Source organism: Phodopus roborovskii, unplaced genomic scaffold (genome assembly GCF_943737965.1).
Source record: "Phodopus roborovskii unplaced genomic scaffold, PHOROB, whole genome shotgun sequence".
Lineage (NCBI taxonomy): Eukaryota > Metazoa > Chordata > Mammalia > Rodentia > Cricetidae > Phodopus > Phodopus roborovskii.
In genome coordinates, this window is record NW_026125295.1 from 7,986,058 (window position 1) to 8,000,447 (window position 14,390).

Genomic DNA, 14,390 nt, shown 5'->3' on the forward strand with positions numbered 1-14,390 from the left:
GGCGGGGCGCTGGCTGTTTGAGAGCAGTTCTTTCCGTGGCTTGCTGTCCTCGTGGCCGCAGGATGCTGGCTGCTGTTGAGATTGTGCGTGTCCCGCATTTGATGCAACTTCTGTGCCTTCTCTGCTCCCACCTGTGCAGTCTGCATCTGCTGCCTTGACTGTTGCAAGTCTCCAGCTGTGTGGGCTGCAGAGCATCGTCTTTGCCTGACATTGCAGTCTGTGGGCGTATGTCCTGGGATCTGGGGGACTGGAGCTTTCCTGAGAGAACTGTCACCTCACAGTAGCATCTTCTGGCATAGGGAGCCCCTCCTTGGCCCTGTCCCAAAGAATGTCTGAGTTGTCACTTCACCCAGGTTGGATCGATCGTTCCCTTGTGAACTAGTTGAAAGAGGTGATTAAATTCCTGGTGCTCCTGGCAGTTGGTGAGGAAGTCTTTCTGTTCATTTAATTAACCCTGCCCAGAGGCTCACAAGCTCCTGAAAATCAAGAGGCAGAGGGGTAAATCGTTAACGGTTTAACCGCCATTCATTTAAGAACCACCCAGATCCGGGCTCACAGCTGCTCTCTGGAGCTGTCCATGCCTTAGTCTATACTCCAGCACAGCATTGCTTTTCCTTGGAACCATTCTTTTCCCCGGAAAGGACGTTTTTATGCTGTCTACAAGTAGTCACAGCAACGATCAGGAATACTGAGCATGCCCAGTATGGATGTGGGGTGACTCAGTACACTAATTTGTGATTGCTTCGCCTGAACCTTGAGAAATGGTCAGAACTGCTAGTGTTAACTTACAGCCCTGTGAGAATTGTTCAGGGTCACAGAGGGTGAGTGCAGTCCTTGGCTACACCTGGCTTCTGACTCCTGTCAGCACCAAAGACATGAGCCATGAGCAAGGGGGTGACACAGAGCTGTGACCCAGGTCCCAAAACCTCTGGCCTGGAGCATGCTCTCAGCCAGAGAGCATGGGGCCACCCCGGAAGCCTGCTTGGGCGTCTTGGTGACCCTGCTGTGGCCTGGATAGGTCCTGAAAGTTTACATTTTTAATAAATTCCCAAGGATGATGATTTCGGGTCCTGAGGTGCCAGACTCTGCCTCCAAACACAACTCACTGTCAGGGTTTACAGAAGCGGGAGACAGCTGCATACTCAGGTGTTCCTGCTGGAACGTGCACACTGTGGTCATTTCAGACTGGCGTGCTCCCGGGAGCACCCTCTCCTTGTTCCCTCTCTTCACAGTGCCTCTCTGGGAGTTCTGACGGGACCATTCGCCTGTGGTCCCTTGGCCAGCAGAGATGTATAGCAACATATCGAGTCCACGATGAAGGCGTCTGGGCTCTGCAAGTCAACGATGCCTTCACACATGTGTACTCTGGAGGGAGGGACAGGAAGATTTACTGCACAGACCTAAGAAACCCTGACATTCGGGTGCTGATTTGTGAAGAAAAAGCACCAGTCCTCAAGGTGTGTTGAGTTTTTGAGTTTCCCAACTGAAGGCATGAGCTTGGGTAGGCATGTGCAGCAGAGCCTATGCTGCACACTGACCTCCATCCTCGATACGGAGGAGTGAGTCACGGTATAGACCCTTGGCCAGTGAGGAGCAAGCTGTGATGGCTTTCCTACTGGTAAATCCGCGTCCCTGTGTCAGGCATGCTGCTGAGTCTGCCTGGCTCTCCTGTCCTGTCCTCAGGAAGAACGTAAGCAGACAGCAATGCCGAGAGGTCTGGATGATAAGGCCCAGCCCCTGCTTTGAGGGGAGGAGAGCCCCTGCTTCGGCACACTGCCTCCAAGCAGCCCTGCTGACGAGGCTCCCCAGGGTGGACAGGGGACATGATGTGGGTGGCACCCGATGGGCCAGCACTCGGGAAAGGGCAAGCATGGGAGAGACTGCCCTGTGGGCACACCGCTGCTTAGAGCTCTTGGCTTTGGAGAGCAGGCTGCAGAAGGCGACACAGGGTACCTACCCGATGAAGAGAGTCACCGAGAATTCCCGGTAGCTAAGAGTCGAGAAAGGTCTCCTCCACTCCAGCTGCAGTCTTCTGGCATAGGAAGAAGATTGCTTCCACTTGAGTACAAATGCACATGTTACACGGACATTGTGAGAGGTCGCGAGGGAGGGTGGGCGTGTGGTGATGTGACCCTGGGGAGCCTGCCCCTGGGTGTGCGCTCACTTCACACTTGGGTGGTGTGGGGATTTTGTTTTCTATAAACATTTTCAAAAATGGAAGAAATGTATCTGCCCTTTAAGAAAGGCTGTAAGGCAAGCATGGTGGCCGTTAAAGGCTAACTTTGAGGGCCTGGCAGGGATCTGGCACAATGTAAAAACTGCAATAGCAGAATCAAGAGTGTTGCTTTGTCCCCGAAAGTCCTCGTCCTTCTGACTGCATCTGCCTAGGTCCCGATAGTAACCCTAAATCTTGACCTGTCCACAGTGGCGCCTGTCTGTAATCCAGCTGTGGCGGGAGAGCCATGAGTGCAGACCAGCATGGCTGACTAAGGAGACTCTGAAAATGTAATTAGGTGTGTGTGTGTGTGTGTGTGTGTGTGTGTGTGTGTGTGTGTGTGTGTGCGTGCGTGCGTGCGCACGAGTGAGGCAGGTAGCTCACTGGTGTGAGGGGTACTCGCCTGCCATGTTACAAGACTGAATCTTTGGTGGAGACCCCGTTCCCTGTGAGTCCTAGCTCACTGCTACAAGCCTGTGCAGGCCGTGTGGAGTTGACAAAGGAGTTGGTACTCTCTGATGTATCACCAGGCTGATGCTCATCTCTGGGCTAACAGCTCAGAGGCATCAGCCCTTGTTAAAGAAGACTTTGTGTTGGTTTCAGATGGAGCTGGACAGATCAGCAGATCCCCCGCCTGCGATCTGGGTTGCAACGACAAAGTCCACGGTAAACAAGTGGGTAAGTGTGTGGCTGTGCCCGTGGCAAGTCTATAGACATGGTTGGTTTGTATCCCAGATGTGCCAGTTACCAGCAGCGGTGACTCAGTGTGGCCTTGTCCGCATGTCCCTGTGAGTTCAGGTATGATCCCTGAGAGTGACTCTGAAATTCATGGGTGAAATTAAGCTGCTTTTTCTGTGGGCATGTGCTTGATGTACTTAGAACAGCCTGATTACAGCTGTCAGGGTTAGACAGCGTTGGCCTTGTAAGCTGCACCTGAGGTTAGGCATTCGTGGTGGTGCACAGTTACAGCCCAGCACTTGGGAGACTGACAAATGGGAGTGCTGCACACTCGGGGCCAGCCTGGGCTCCACAGCAAAGCACTCTTCCAGTTAGACACACAAAGGGGTGAAGCACACACACCACATACCCATTTTTCTAAAGGTACTAGAGCGGGAGTTTGGCTTGTGACTCTTCCCTCTCCGTGGCATGGAGAGCCATGGTAGATAGAAGTCCATCAGGCTGCCAGGTCCTCCATGGCTCCAGCTCCTTAGGGATTTGAGCTTTGTGCATAGCTGACCGTTGGAGCTAGTGGAAAGGGCCTGTGTGCAGGTAGCTACGGAGCTTGTGTGTGCGCTCTTGTGCCCATCAGTGATGATCTCCGTTTAGTTACTGTTCTGTTGCTGTGATAAATACCAGGGCAACTAAACAACAGAAAGCTTTTAATTGGGGGCTGGCTTAATTTCAAGTTGTTTTAGTCCATGGTCCTTGTCTTAATTAGGGTTTGTATTGCTCTGAAGAGACACCATGCCCTCGGTGACTCTTAGAAGGAAAACATTTCACTGGAGTGGCTCCCTTACAGCTTCGGGGTTCAGTCTGTTACCGTATGGTAGGGAGTGTGATGACAGACAAGCCAGCAGGACATGGACTGTCACTCTGCATGGCTTGAGCATGTATGAACCTCAAAGCTCGCCTCCACAGTGACACACTCTTCCAGAAAGGCCATGCCTACTGCAGCAAAACCACATCTGCTAATAATGCCACTCCCTGTGAGTTTATGGGGGCCACAACCATCATGACGGAGTTCTTAATTGGTCTAGATAATAAAAAGCCGGAGTCAGATAGAGAGGGAGACGCTAAGATCAGAGAGAAGGAGCCACAGCCACAGCACACCTCACCTCCTAAGCTTCTCCGCAGAGAAAAGGGCGGTTTCCTGTTTGTCCCTGCTTATAGTCTGCTTCTGCCTGTCTACGTCACTTCCTGTCTGTACAGACCTCCAGACCTCTATGGTTGGCTTATGGCAAACTCCATTCTCTGACCCCCAGACAGGCTTTATTTGTATAAGCGAGATATTAGCACGCAGGCCGGTGTGGTCCATGTAGCTGAGAGATCACATCTGGTCTAGAAATTACAGATAGTGGCCCAGCACGGGCTTTTGAAACTGGAAGGCCATCCCCAGTGGCACTTCTACTCCAATAAGGCCACACTTCCTAATCCTTCTTAAACAGCTGCACTAACTGGGGACAAGCATTCAAACATACGAGCCTGTGGGGGCTGACTCATTCAAACCACCGCAGGGACCTTAGTTTTGTGTTGGGATTTTTGTTTTGTTTTAGATCTCTGAGTTTGAAGCCAGCCTGGTCTACAGAGTGAGTCCCAGGGCAGCCAGGGCCACACAGAGAAACCCTGTCTCCATAAAAAGGGCATTCCCTCGTGAATGTTTGCTGGATTTCTTGGTTTGACCCTATGGCTCCCTGCTGTGCCTGGGTGTGCTCTGATACAGCTGTGACAACTGAGCATTTCCTTGTTCTGTAACTGTCATTCTCATCGCCTGATTCAGCTTAACAAGCCTGGAGAGCATAAAGTGATGACATGATAATGTTGTTCCTTTAGACACTGAAGGGAATTCATAATTTCCGAGCCTCTGGTGATTATGACAACGACTGCACCAATCCCATAACGCCGCTCTGCACACAGCCTGACCAGGTCATTAAAGGTAAGAGGCCACAGGCGGCACACACTTGTGATGAGGTCAGTTAGTAAGAGAGTGGCGCGCTTTCTTTAGAAGCAGTGCTGCTAGACTTGGAAGACCCGTGACGTGGGTTTGTTACCGCACAGGGAAGTTATGGTAAGGAACTGGGAGGCTGTAAGGAGAGCTGTGATTTGGCAGTTTCATACATGTGCACCTGTCTCCTCTGTCTCCTCATCCTGCCCACTCCCAGATCATCTGTCTTCCCTGGACACCGCCTCAACATGCCCTCTCCCGTCTTCATACGTGATTTCTCAGTAACTTAACTAGGTCCCACCAGTGCCACCCATTTGCACAGGGGCTGCGATTCTGTTTGGATTTGTTTTTAGTAATGTATATTGTGGCGCAGATGATTCAGAGAATTCAGCCTCCCCTAGTGCCTTCCCCAGACTTCATGGTGGCGTTGTGTGTTTGGATCTGTCTGAGAACGGCGGTGTTCTCTGTGTCGGCCTTGTATTTGCCAGTGTCTTCCAGTATGATTTGCTGCAAACAGGACATGACACATTTTGCTTTCAGTATACTGTGTGTTTTGACACTATTCTCCTTTTTACCCTACAACACAATAGCCCTGTAAAATATCTTTAATCTTGTCTGGGGCACAGACCAGAGGTGTTCAGATGTGAGCCTCAAATTCTATGCTTTGGCTGACTAAGCCAAAACAAAAAACTATGTTTGATGTTAGCACTTAGGTTCTCCTCCCGAAGCTCTTTCTTCCCTCTAGAGTAGAAAGCTAGTCAGGCTAGTCAGGAGGTGTGAAGGCGAGGAAGGCGAGCAGCAGCCTCTATGCCACATTATGCCCATTATTCTTTTTTTCCTGTAGGGGGCGCTAGTATCATTCAGTGCCACATCCTTAATGATAAGAGGCATATATTAACCAAAGACACAAACAACAATGTGGCCTATTGGGACGTGTTGAAGGTAAGTGTCTCTTTGTACATGACAATGAAGACTTATTTGCAATAGTGCTTTATCTGGGGGCAGATACTTCAGACATAGGAAGATGTGGTAGTTCACTTTTTTTGAGCATCTAAACCATTTTCCTGGTTACTGTATTGGAAATTGTAGCCATTTCCCTGGTTACTGTATTGGAGATTGTAGCCATTTCCCTGGTTACTGTATTAGAGATTGTGTGGAAGGCTGCCTTGCTTTAAAAGTGTCCACCAGAGTTGTCATCCTTTGTGCTATTGACGTTTTAGGCTGGATAGTTCCTTAAGTGTAGGGAGAGCTGTTTGTCCTGCCCTTTCTTCCACAAAAGGGTCCCCTAGGAACTGTACAGATCAGAGAAGCCTTAGTTGCTCATCAGAAAAACAGATCTTCCCTGGTTGCCATACGTACCCCTGTGTGGTCCTAGGCCATGCTGCCCTGCCCTGACTATTTCCACAGTACCCAAGAGTCTTGTCAGGCCAGCATGTCTAAGGTTGAGCTAGTAGTTTCTTATGTGTGGCTCTGTGGCCCACTCTTGGGTCTGGTCAGCTGCTCTCAGAAGAACTCTATTGTCTGAATGGGATATAATTCTACGTGGTTGGAGCTCTGAGCTAGTGCTCGTGATTGTTACCTCTGTAAACAGCTTCCCATGCCCAGATAATGAACCTTGAAAGTTTTGAGGTCACATGATCTGGCTTATTAAACCCAAGAGGGTAAAGAAGTCAGGAAGCCTGGGGACGTGGAAGAATGGGCGGAGCTGTGTTCTGGGCTGGTGTCATTGACCAGTCACGTGACCTACTGGACTAACCTGAACCTATGGCTTCATCCCCAAAATGGCCGTCCCCCATTTCCTGGTGATGTCAGGGGCATATTTCATAACCATGCCACACGGGCTCCCACATAGATCTGCTACAGCGAGTGTGTGGGAAACGGTGGGTAGAAAGCGGAGAGTGGGAAGGAGAGACGATAGGAGGCCCCAGCTGTCAGGGGAAAGCGTGGGCAGACAGCTGTGCAGCCCACTGAGTAGGCTGGAAAGCAGGCCGGGCAGTGCGCACACCTTTAATCCCAGAGTCAGGAGGCAGAGGCAGGCGGATCTCTGAGTTCAAGTCCAGCCTGGTCTACAGAGTGAGTTCCAAGACAACCTAGGCTACACAGAGAAACCCTGTCTCCAAAAAAAAAAAAAAATCCATCAGCCCTCAGCATGGTGATTACAGGCAATGCCATGGGATTTGTCAAGACTTCCAAGAAATGTAGCCAAGAAGATAATAAACTGGGCCATCATTATTGTCAGGGACATTAGAAGGAAGCCACCAGTGTATGACAAGAATGGGTAAGAAAGCCAGAAGACAATGACAGCTCAAGGACAAAGGGGGTTTTCAGAAAGAAGCTGGGTTCATAGAAGATGCTTGAACGATGGGGGTGGCCTCTGGGGTGAGTCCTCTAGGCAGCAGCCAGTAGAGTGGGTTCAGTGTGCCTGCAGTGAAGGAAGGAGCATCACCTTTGAGTCCTTGGGCTGCAGGATGGGCAGGGAGAGAAGAGCTGGTTGGGAAAGCGTAGGAGCATGACAGCTAGGGGAGGCACTTCTTACTTTTGTTGTGGTGTGCGCGTGCGTGCGCGCGCATGTGTGTTCAGCTGTGTTCAGGGTGGGAGAATTTTAGCTTGTTTTAACCTCTCCTGGGGTCAATGAGGGCAGGCTACAGTTCGTTTCCAGCAAGGCAGTGGTGGCGCATACCTTTTTTTCCCCTTTCCTTTTTATTTTATTTTATTGGTGTACGCCATTAATCCCAGCACTCAGGAGGCAGAGGCAGGTGGATCTCTGAGTTTGAAGGCAGCCTGGTCTACAGAGTGAGTTCTAGAACAGCCAGGACTACACAGAGAAACCTTGACTTGGGGACAGGGTGGAGTCTAGGAAGGGAGGACCAGAGCACTGGAGAAGGACAAGGGTTTCTGTCCGGGCTTGCTCATGCCCTCAGTACTTCCACAGTGCCGGCTGAACCCAGGTCCTCACCAAGAGCAACGAGTATTCTTAGCCACTGAGCCCTCTCTCCAGCCCATTCATTTAAAATTGTACTAACAGGTAGTTATTCAAAGGCCTTAAGATAAAAGAATTGGCTCTCTGTTTCTTGTTTTTTTTTTTTTTTTTTTTTTTTTTTTTTTTTTTTTGGTGTTTCTAGACAGGGTTTCTCTGTAGCTTTGGAGCATTCCTGGAACTCACTCTGTAGACCAGGCTGGCCTTGAACTCACAGGTCTGCCTGTCTCTGCCTCCCAAGTGCTGGGATCAAAGGCATGCGACAGCACTGAGCGGCTGGCTGTCTTCTTGAGGTGTACTTTAGAGTTATGTAAACAGTTGTGAAGGAAGGGGTCAAGGGTCAAGCAGTGGTTGCCACTTCGTACTGACCATGATGCTTCTTTGTCTAGGCATGCAAGGTGGAGGACTTGGGCAAAGTGGACTTTGAAGAAGAAATAAAGAAAAGATTTAAAATGGTGTATGTTCCAAATTGGTTCTCAGTAGACCTAAAAACAGGGGTGAGTTAACAATATTTCTGTAATTTTGGATAATTGAAGATCCCTAACTATTCTTACAGAGTGATGTTTTTAATATGTGCAATTGCTTTTCCCCCATGTTAATAAACTGTCATTCAAGCCTTTGACACTTGAGTGAAGTGAGCCATAGCTGCACTGATTTCCCATGAAGCATGGCGTACTCCTTTAGTCTAGCATACGGGTTCATGCCGGGTCGGGTGCTGCAGAAGGGATTGGGTGGGTGAGAGCCACTGACATTGCTGCCCCTGACAGATGCTGACCATTACTCTGGATGAAAGTGACTGCTTTGCTGCCTGGGTCTCCGCGAAAGATGCTGGCTTCAGCAGTCCCGACGGGTCAGACCCAAAGTGTGAGTTGTGTCTTCTATTGAGAAGGTGGACCTAGGCAGGGCTGCTGGCTAATATCTCTGTAATTGCCCTCCCTTTGCTTGTGGTTTGGTTTGGTTTGGGTATTTTTTGAGGCCAGGTTTCACTGCATGTTCCTGGCTGTCCTGGAACTCTGCCTGTAGACCAGACTGGCCTTGAACTCACAGAGATCTGCCTGCCTCTGCTAAGCCAGGCATAGTGGCTCATGCCAGTAATCCCAGCACTTGGGAGACTGAGGCAGGAGAATTATCTGAGTCCCAGAGTAGCCTTAGCTACAGTGTAAAACCCTGACTCTATAACAAGGACAGAAGAGTGACTGCTGAGTGACAGTGTAGTCTCCTCCACGACCTGTCTGTGTCCATCTGGGTTAGGAGCTTCAGCGTGCGCATGCACCCCAGCTCAGTAGCACATGCCTGTCATCCCTGGACTTGAGAGAGAAGGTGAGGAGCCAAAGGCCAGGCTGACCTCACAGAAGAGAAAAGCAAATTTAATAGCAGCTCCGCCAGTGCCACTTCAGAAGCCACCAGACTTGTGTACGTAGCCATAGGCACAGCCGTGCAGCTCCGTCTTTGGGTGCCTCTAGCTGTCCTGGTCACAGCCTGCCCTGCGTGTAGTTCTGCTTCTCGAGCATCTCATCTGTCTTAGCTTAGAAATAAACTCTCCATGTTTCTCCTGTCAACTTGCAGTGAACTTAGGAGGACTTCTCCTCCAGGCTCTTCTGGAGTACTGGCCGAGAACACATGTGACTCCCATGGATGAAGAAGAGAATGACGTGAACCATGGTTAGTGTGTGTATGTTCAGAAAAGCAGGGATTGCTTGGAGCCAAAGTGTACTTAACCCCGTGAGCTGGCGTGTGCCGTGTGTCTTGTGCTGTGTCCAGTTTTCTCCTTTCTGCCCCTGAGTGAGAGTGTCCAGTGAACTGAGACCATTGTGGGATGGGGCTCTCACAGGGGAAGGAAACCCCATGTTTGATACGTGCCGTGTGGTGGTGGTGTACATTTTTAATCCCTACAAAAGGACAAAGCAGAAACATGACCAGCTACCTCTGTACAGGGACAGTTAAGACACCTGGTTTTTTGTTTTGGTTTGGTTTTTCAAGACTGCATTTCTCTGTGTAGTTTTGCCTGTTTGGAACTCAAACCATAGACCAGGCTGGCCTCCGATTTAGAGCTCTGCCTGCCTCTGCCTCCAGAGTCCTGAGATTAAAGGTGTGCACCACCACTGCCCAGCAAGACACCTGTTTATAAATAATGCTTCCCTCCCTTTCTCTAGTTTTGAGACGGGTCTCTTGTAGTCCAAGCTGTCTCACAATTGACATAGCTCCTCCCACCTCTATCTTCCAAGTGCTGGGATGACATGGTGCCGCTGTGATCAGTTTACAGGGGGGGGGCACATGTGTGCACTGAGCCAACTACATTTCCCTTGTATTAAACCCTCCAGAAGGGGCTGTGTCTCACAGTGGACAGCGTGCTTGGCCTCTAAGATCTTCTGAAATATACAGCCAGTATGAAATCTGAATTCTTGTTTTGGGGAGTTTAATGTTTATTCTTTTTTTTACCTTTATTACTTTTTAATATCTAAAAATATGCATGTATGTATGCCACATATGCATGTGAAGGCCAAACAGGGGCTGAACTCAGGTCCTCTGGAAGCGAGCCAGCTCTTCCCTGTGAGCCGTCTCTCCAGCTTCCTCCACATATTTTTCTAACAGGATTTTTACTTTAAATTTTTTTTAGATTTATTTTTAATTGGATGTGTGCCAGTGTTTTCCTGCTTGTATGTATGTGTTACATTTGTGTGCCTGGTGCCCATGGAGGCCAGAAGAGGTGTTGGGTCCCCTGGAACTAGAGTCACAGGTGGTTGTGAACCACTGTGTGGGTGCTGGGAACCGAACCTGGGTCCTCAGGACGAGCAGTCAGTGCTCTTGACCACTGAGCCCCCACTGCAGCCCCGGATTGTTATTTTAAAGTGTTGGGATATCTACTGTGTGCTGTGATGAGTATTGAGAAGCTGTGGTCTCCGCACTGACGGCCTGCCTGTCTTTTCTAGTGAGTGGGGAGCAGGAGAGCAGAGTCCAGAAGGGGAATGGGTATTTCCAGGTGCCCCCCCACACCCCTGTCATCTTTGGCGAAGCTGGAGGTCGCACACTGTTCAGGTATGGATGAGAAGGATGAGAAGGACAGGCTCTGCCTATAAAAGACCTTGCTTGACAGGCTGATCCTCTTGCTAGGAAGTTCTGGCTTAGACAGGAGCAGTGGTCTTTAACCTGAAAGAGTGTCTGGAATTGGCTTTTCTTGAGATAGTTAAATGCCTGGTGCAGTAAGTGCTGATATGGAGGGCCCCGCCCCGCCCCGCCCCTCAGCGCCTGCCTCCAAGCAGCATCTCTGGTGGTACTTTCTCTAGCTTTGCCAGTGTGACTGACTGCCAGGGGCAGAGGTGAGGTAGCATGACAGCGGTCCTACCCACAGGGGACCGGGCCAGGCAGGATGGGCTGGGCTACTTCTGGGAACCTGTGATCTGCACTGGCTCAACCTGGGCTGCTGGGAAATCCTCTCTGGGCCCTCCAGCAAAGGGAAGGTCTTTGTGGCTAACCCCCAGCTCCCAGCACAGCTGTCTGTGGTCAAGCTGGGCAAGTGTCACTAGGGTCACATAGTTGTCAGGCGTGAGGAGATGTCTGCCTTGCCCAAGTGTGACTCCTCCTCTTTCGAGGGCTCCTCATTGTGGGTGAAGTCCATGCCATGAACCATGCACCATGGCGCTGGCCGGGCCTCTGCTGAGCTCCTCCCATGGTGACTCAGGACTCAGCAGCTTCATCAGGGCCTGGGTCTCCCTGCTCCGCTGTCCTCAGTGAGCATTGTGAGGGCTCCTCCTGATGTCCCCTTGCCTGTCATGACACTGACTACCTGATGGATTGTGTCTAGGCTGCTCTGCCGGGATTCCGGGGGTGAGACTGAGGCGATGCTTCTCAATGAGACAGTACCACAATGGGTGATTGACATCACTGTGGATGTAAGTGTCCTCCACTCCCGCTTTGCCAGTTTACTTTTCCCAGATGGTGACATTAAGGACTGTTTTAGACAGCAGTCTGAAACTGTAACAAAAGCCGCCTGCCAGGTGCAGCCCTCTGCTTTCCTGAAGTCCCCAAGTTGCAGATGCATCTGATAGTGTTTACATGTCAAGTTTTACTTTCGGGTTTCTGTCACAACGATAATATATGCATATTCTATATGACAAGTGGTGCTTGGAGTGAAGTGCCCACCTCTCAGCATCCGTCCTCCTACCCTTTCACCCTGCCCCTCCTCCCCGAGGGAGCACTGTCAAAGACGGGTGCGGTCTCTGCTTTCTTCACCTCCACAGCACACGCTGACTTACGTGTAAGCGTAGCTCATTTTGTTTTGCACAAAATCACTTACAGTGTTCTGCAACTTGTTTTACTTGAAACTCTGCCTGAACGTATGGACTGTTCCCTTTAAGTGACTGTGTGTAAAGGGAGCAGTCTTTACTTGATCAGCCCCTCCCTTATTGATGGACTGTTGTTCCCAATGTTTTCTATTGCAAACGGTGCTGCAGTGAACGCCCTTGTACATGTATCTTTGTGTACTTTTTAGGATAAATTCCTAGAAGTGGAATTGCTGGATCAAAGGGTATGCACATTTTAAATTTTGATAGATAATGCCAAATTGCCCTTCACAAAGGCAATTTTTTTCTGAACCAACAGTGTATGAATGTCCAATTCCCACAGCCACACCAACACCGGACACTTCACTTTTGTGTACAGTAGGCAGATTCTGTCTGATGACTTTGATGTGAATTTTTCTTTATTCATGGTGAGGTTAAGAGTCTTTTCATATTGGCCATTTGTGTCTCTCCATGACCTGTCTGTCTGTGTTCTATGCATTCCTCTAATTGGGTCGTTGGTCTTAGAGACGCGTAGGTGATGTAGGTGATCTTCTGCTGCATATTAACCTGCCTCCTCTGTGCCCTCATTAAACTTTTACTTCGTGGAAGGTTCTTTCCCTGATGGAAACTTAGTTTCTGTATAATCACACTGATGTGTCATGGCTCTGAGTGTTTGTGAGGTGAAACCTAACCCAGAATGGGGTGGGGCGGGCCCTTGTTTGAGCTCTCGACACCTTTTCGCCTTCCTGTCCTGCTCTTTAATCGCTGTTACTTCGTCTCTGTTTGCTGTGAGGTGAGACTCTAACTTTTCCAGAGAAGCAAGCAGTCTGTGGGGTCTGTCCGTCCCTACTAACCTGAAATGCTGCTTTTATTGTGCACTAAATCCCTGTGGAGGCTGGGTCAGGCCGTCTCTGTCCAGACTTTATGTCCTCTTGACTGTTTTGTATATCCTAAAGCCATATGAAAGGGGAATTAATCTCTTAAAACTTTAGAAAACTTGTTTTCTGCCCCAGATACACTACCCCAAGGACTTAGAGCCAGTGTGACACCTGGCATGTATTCTGTGGCCTTCGCTGTCCAAGCTTCCCATAAACTGCCACTTCTGTGAAGTGGACAACTGGCCTGGGCGCATTACTGGCCCTGAGGCATGGCTTCTGTCCTGAGAAAGCTGACCACATGACGGCAGCCAGCATTGGAGAATGGAGATTTTCTTCATGGTAGACCTCTCTGTCAGAGGGAGGCAGGAGGAGAGACTCAGCTTCTCTCAAGACACTTAAGCCTCTGCTTGGGCCTTTAGTCATCAGCTGCAATATTTTGGTTCATACAGTTTAAAATTGTAGGCTTGTTTTCCTGTAATGCCTTGTATAATAATTTCAGAAACGCTATGCCACAAAGACTATTTTTGGCACTAAATATTATATATAATTTGTCTTCATCTATTTTTATTACAAACTAAATACCATACTTGCTGATAAATTTTCTCTTAAGGCACACCAGTTGATAACTTACTGTAAATTACATTAAAAGTCATTTGATTATAAAAGTAGTTATTTGTAAATCATGTTTTCCTGTTGACAGCATTTTAGTTTTATCAGATAATAGAAACTATTATACCTCTTAAACTTTTAATATTTCAGAAAAATATGCCCAAATTCAACAAAATTCCTTTCTACCTCCAACCTCATGCATCTTCAGGAGCAAAAACTTTAAAAAAGTAAGTAATTATTGCACTTTCTTATTCCTGCCACTGCAGACACCTCTGTCCTTATGGTCACTGTGATAAGGGAAGACAGGTACTAGGTCGGAGGCTGGTTATTATAGAGCTTGTCTCCTTTAGCTTAGCCGTAATTGCTGACTCATGCCTTTGGAGCCTCACTCGGAGGCAGACGCAGGAAAGAGGCCAGCCTGGGCAATAGAGTGAGTTCCAGGAAAGAGGCCAGCCTGGGCAATAGAGTGAGTTCCAGGCCAGCTGAGCCGCCATAGCAAGACCAAGTAAGCCATGTGTGGTGGCACACCTGTAATCCCAGTTGTTAGCGGGTGGGCACAGGAGGGTGAGTTCCAGGCTATGTGAGACCCTGTCTCTAACCATACAGTTCCATTTAGGGCAAGAGCTGCCCCAGACAGACCTTAGGAGTAAAGAGAATGGGGTAATCGGCTTGTGAGCACAGCTTCCTGGGGCCTCGGGAAGGAGGGGTCACCTAAACACGGACGGATGGTGGACCGCCCAAAAACATACTTCCCCAGCAGGAACAGGCT

General features: G+C 49.3%; 1 protein-coding gene across 1 annotated transcript in view; it reads left to right on the forward strand.

The window, feature by feature from the left end:
- The window catches only part of Wdr48 (WD repeat domain 48), a 30,199-nt gene that overhangs the window by 12,584 nt on the left and 3,225 nt on the right, over nucleotides 1-14,390 (forward strand). Inside the window, exons 8-17 of the mRNA XM_051202385.1 lie at nucleotides 1,233-1,457; nucleotides 2,819-2,893; nucleotides 4,766-4,868; nucleotides 5,722-5,819; nucleotides 8,244-8,351; nucleotides 8,622-8,718; nucleotides 9,421-9,516; nucleotides 10,785-10,890; nucleotides 11,657-11,744; nucleotides 13,772-13,848. Coding sequence (XP_051058342.1) covers nucleotides 1,233-1,457; nucleotides 2,819-2,893; nucleotides 4,766-4,868; nucleotides 5,722-5,819; nucleotides 8,244-8,351; nucleotides 8,622-8,718; nucleotides 9,421-9,516; nucleotides 10,785-10,890; nucleotides 11,657-11,744; nucleotides 13,772-13,848 — 1,073 coding nt within the window. The remainder of the gene's footprint in view (nucleotides 1-1,232; nucleotides 1,458-2,818; nucleotides 2,894-4,765; nucleotides 4,869-5,721; nucleotides 5,820-8,243; nucleotides 8,352-8,621; nucleotides 8,719-9,420; nucleotides 9,517-10,784; nucleotides 10,891-11,656; nucleotides 11,745-13,771; nucleotides 13,849-14,390) is intronic.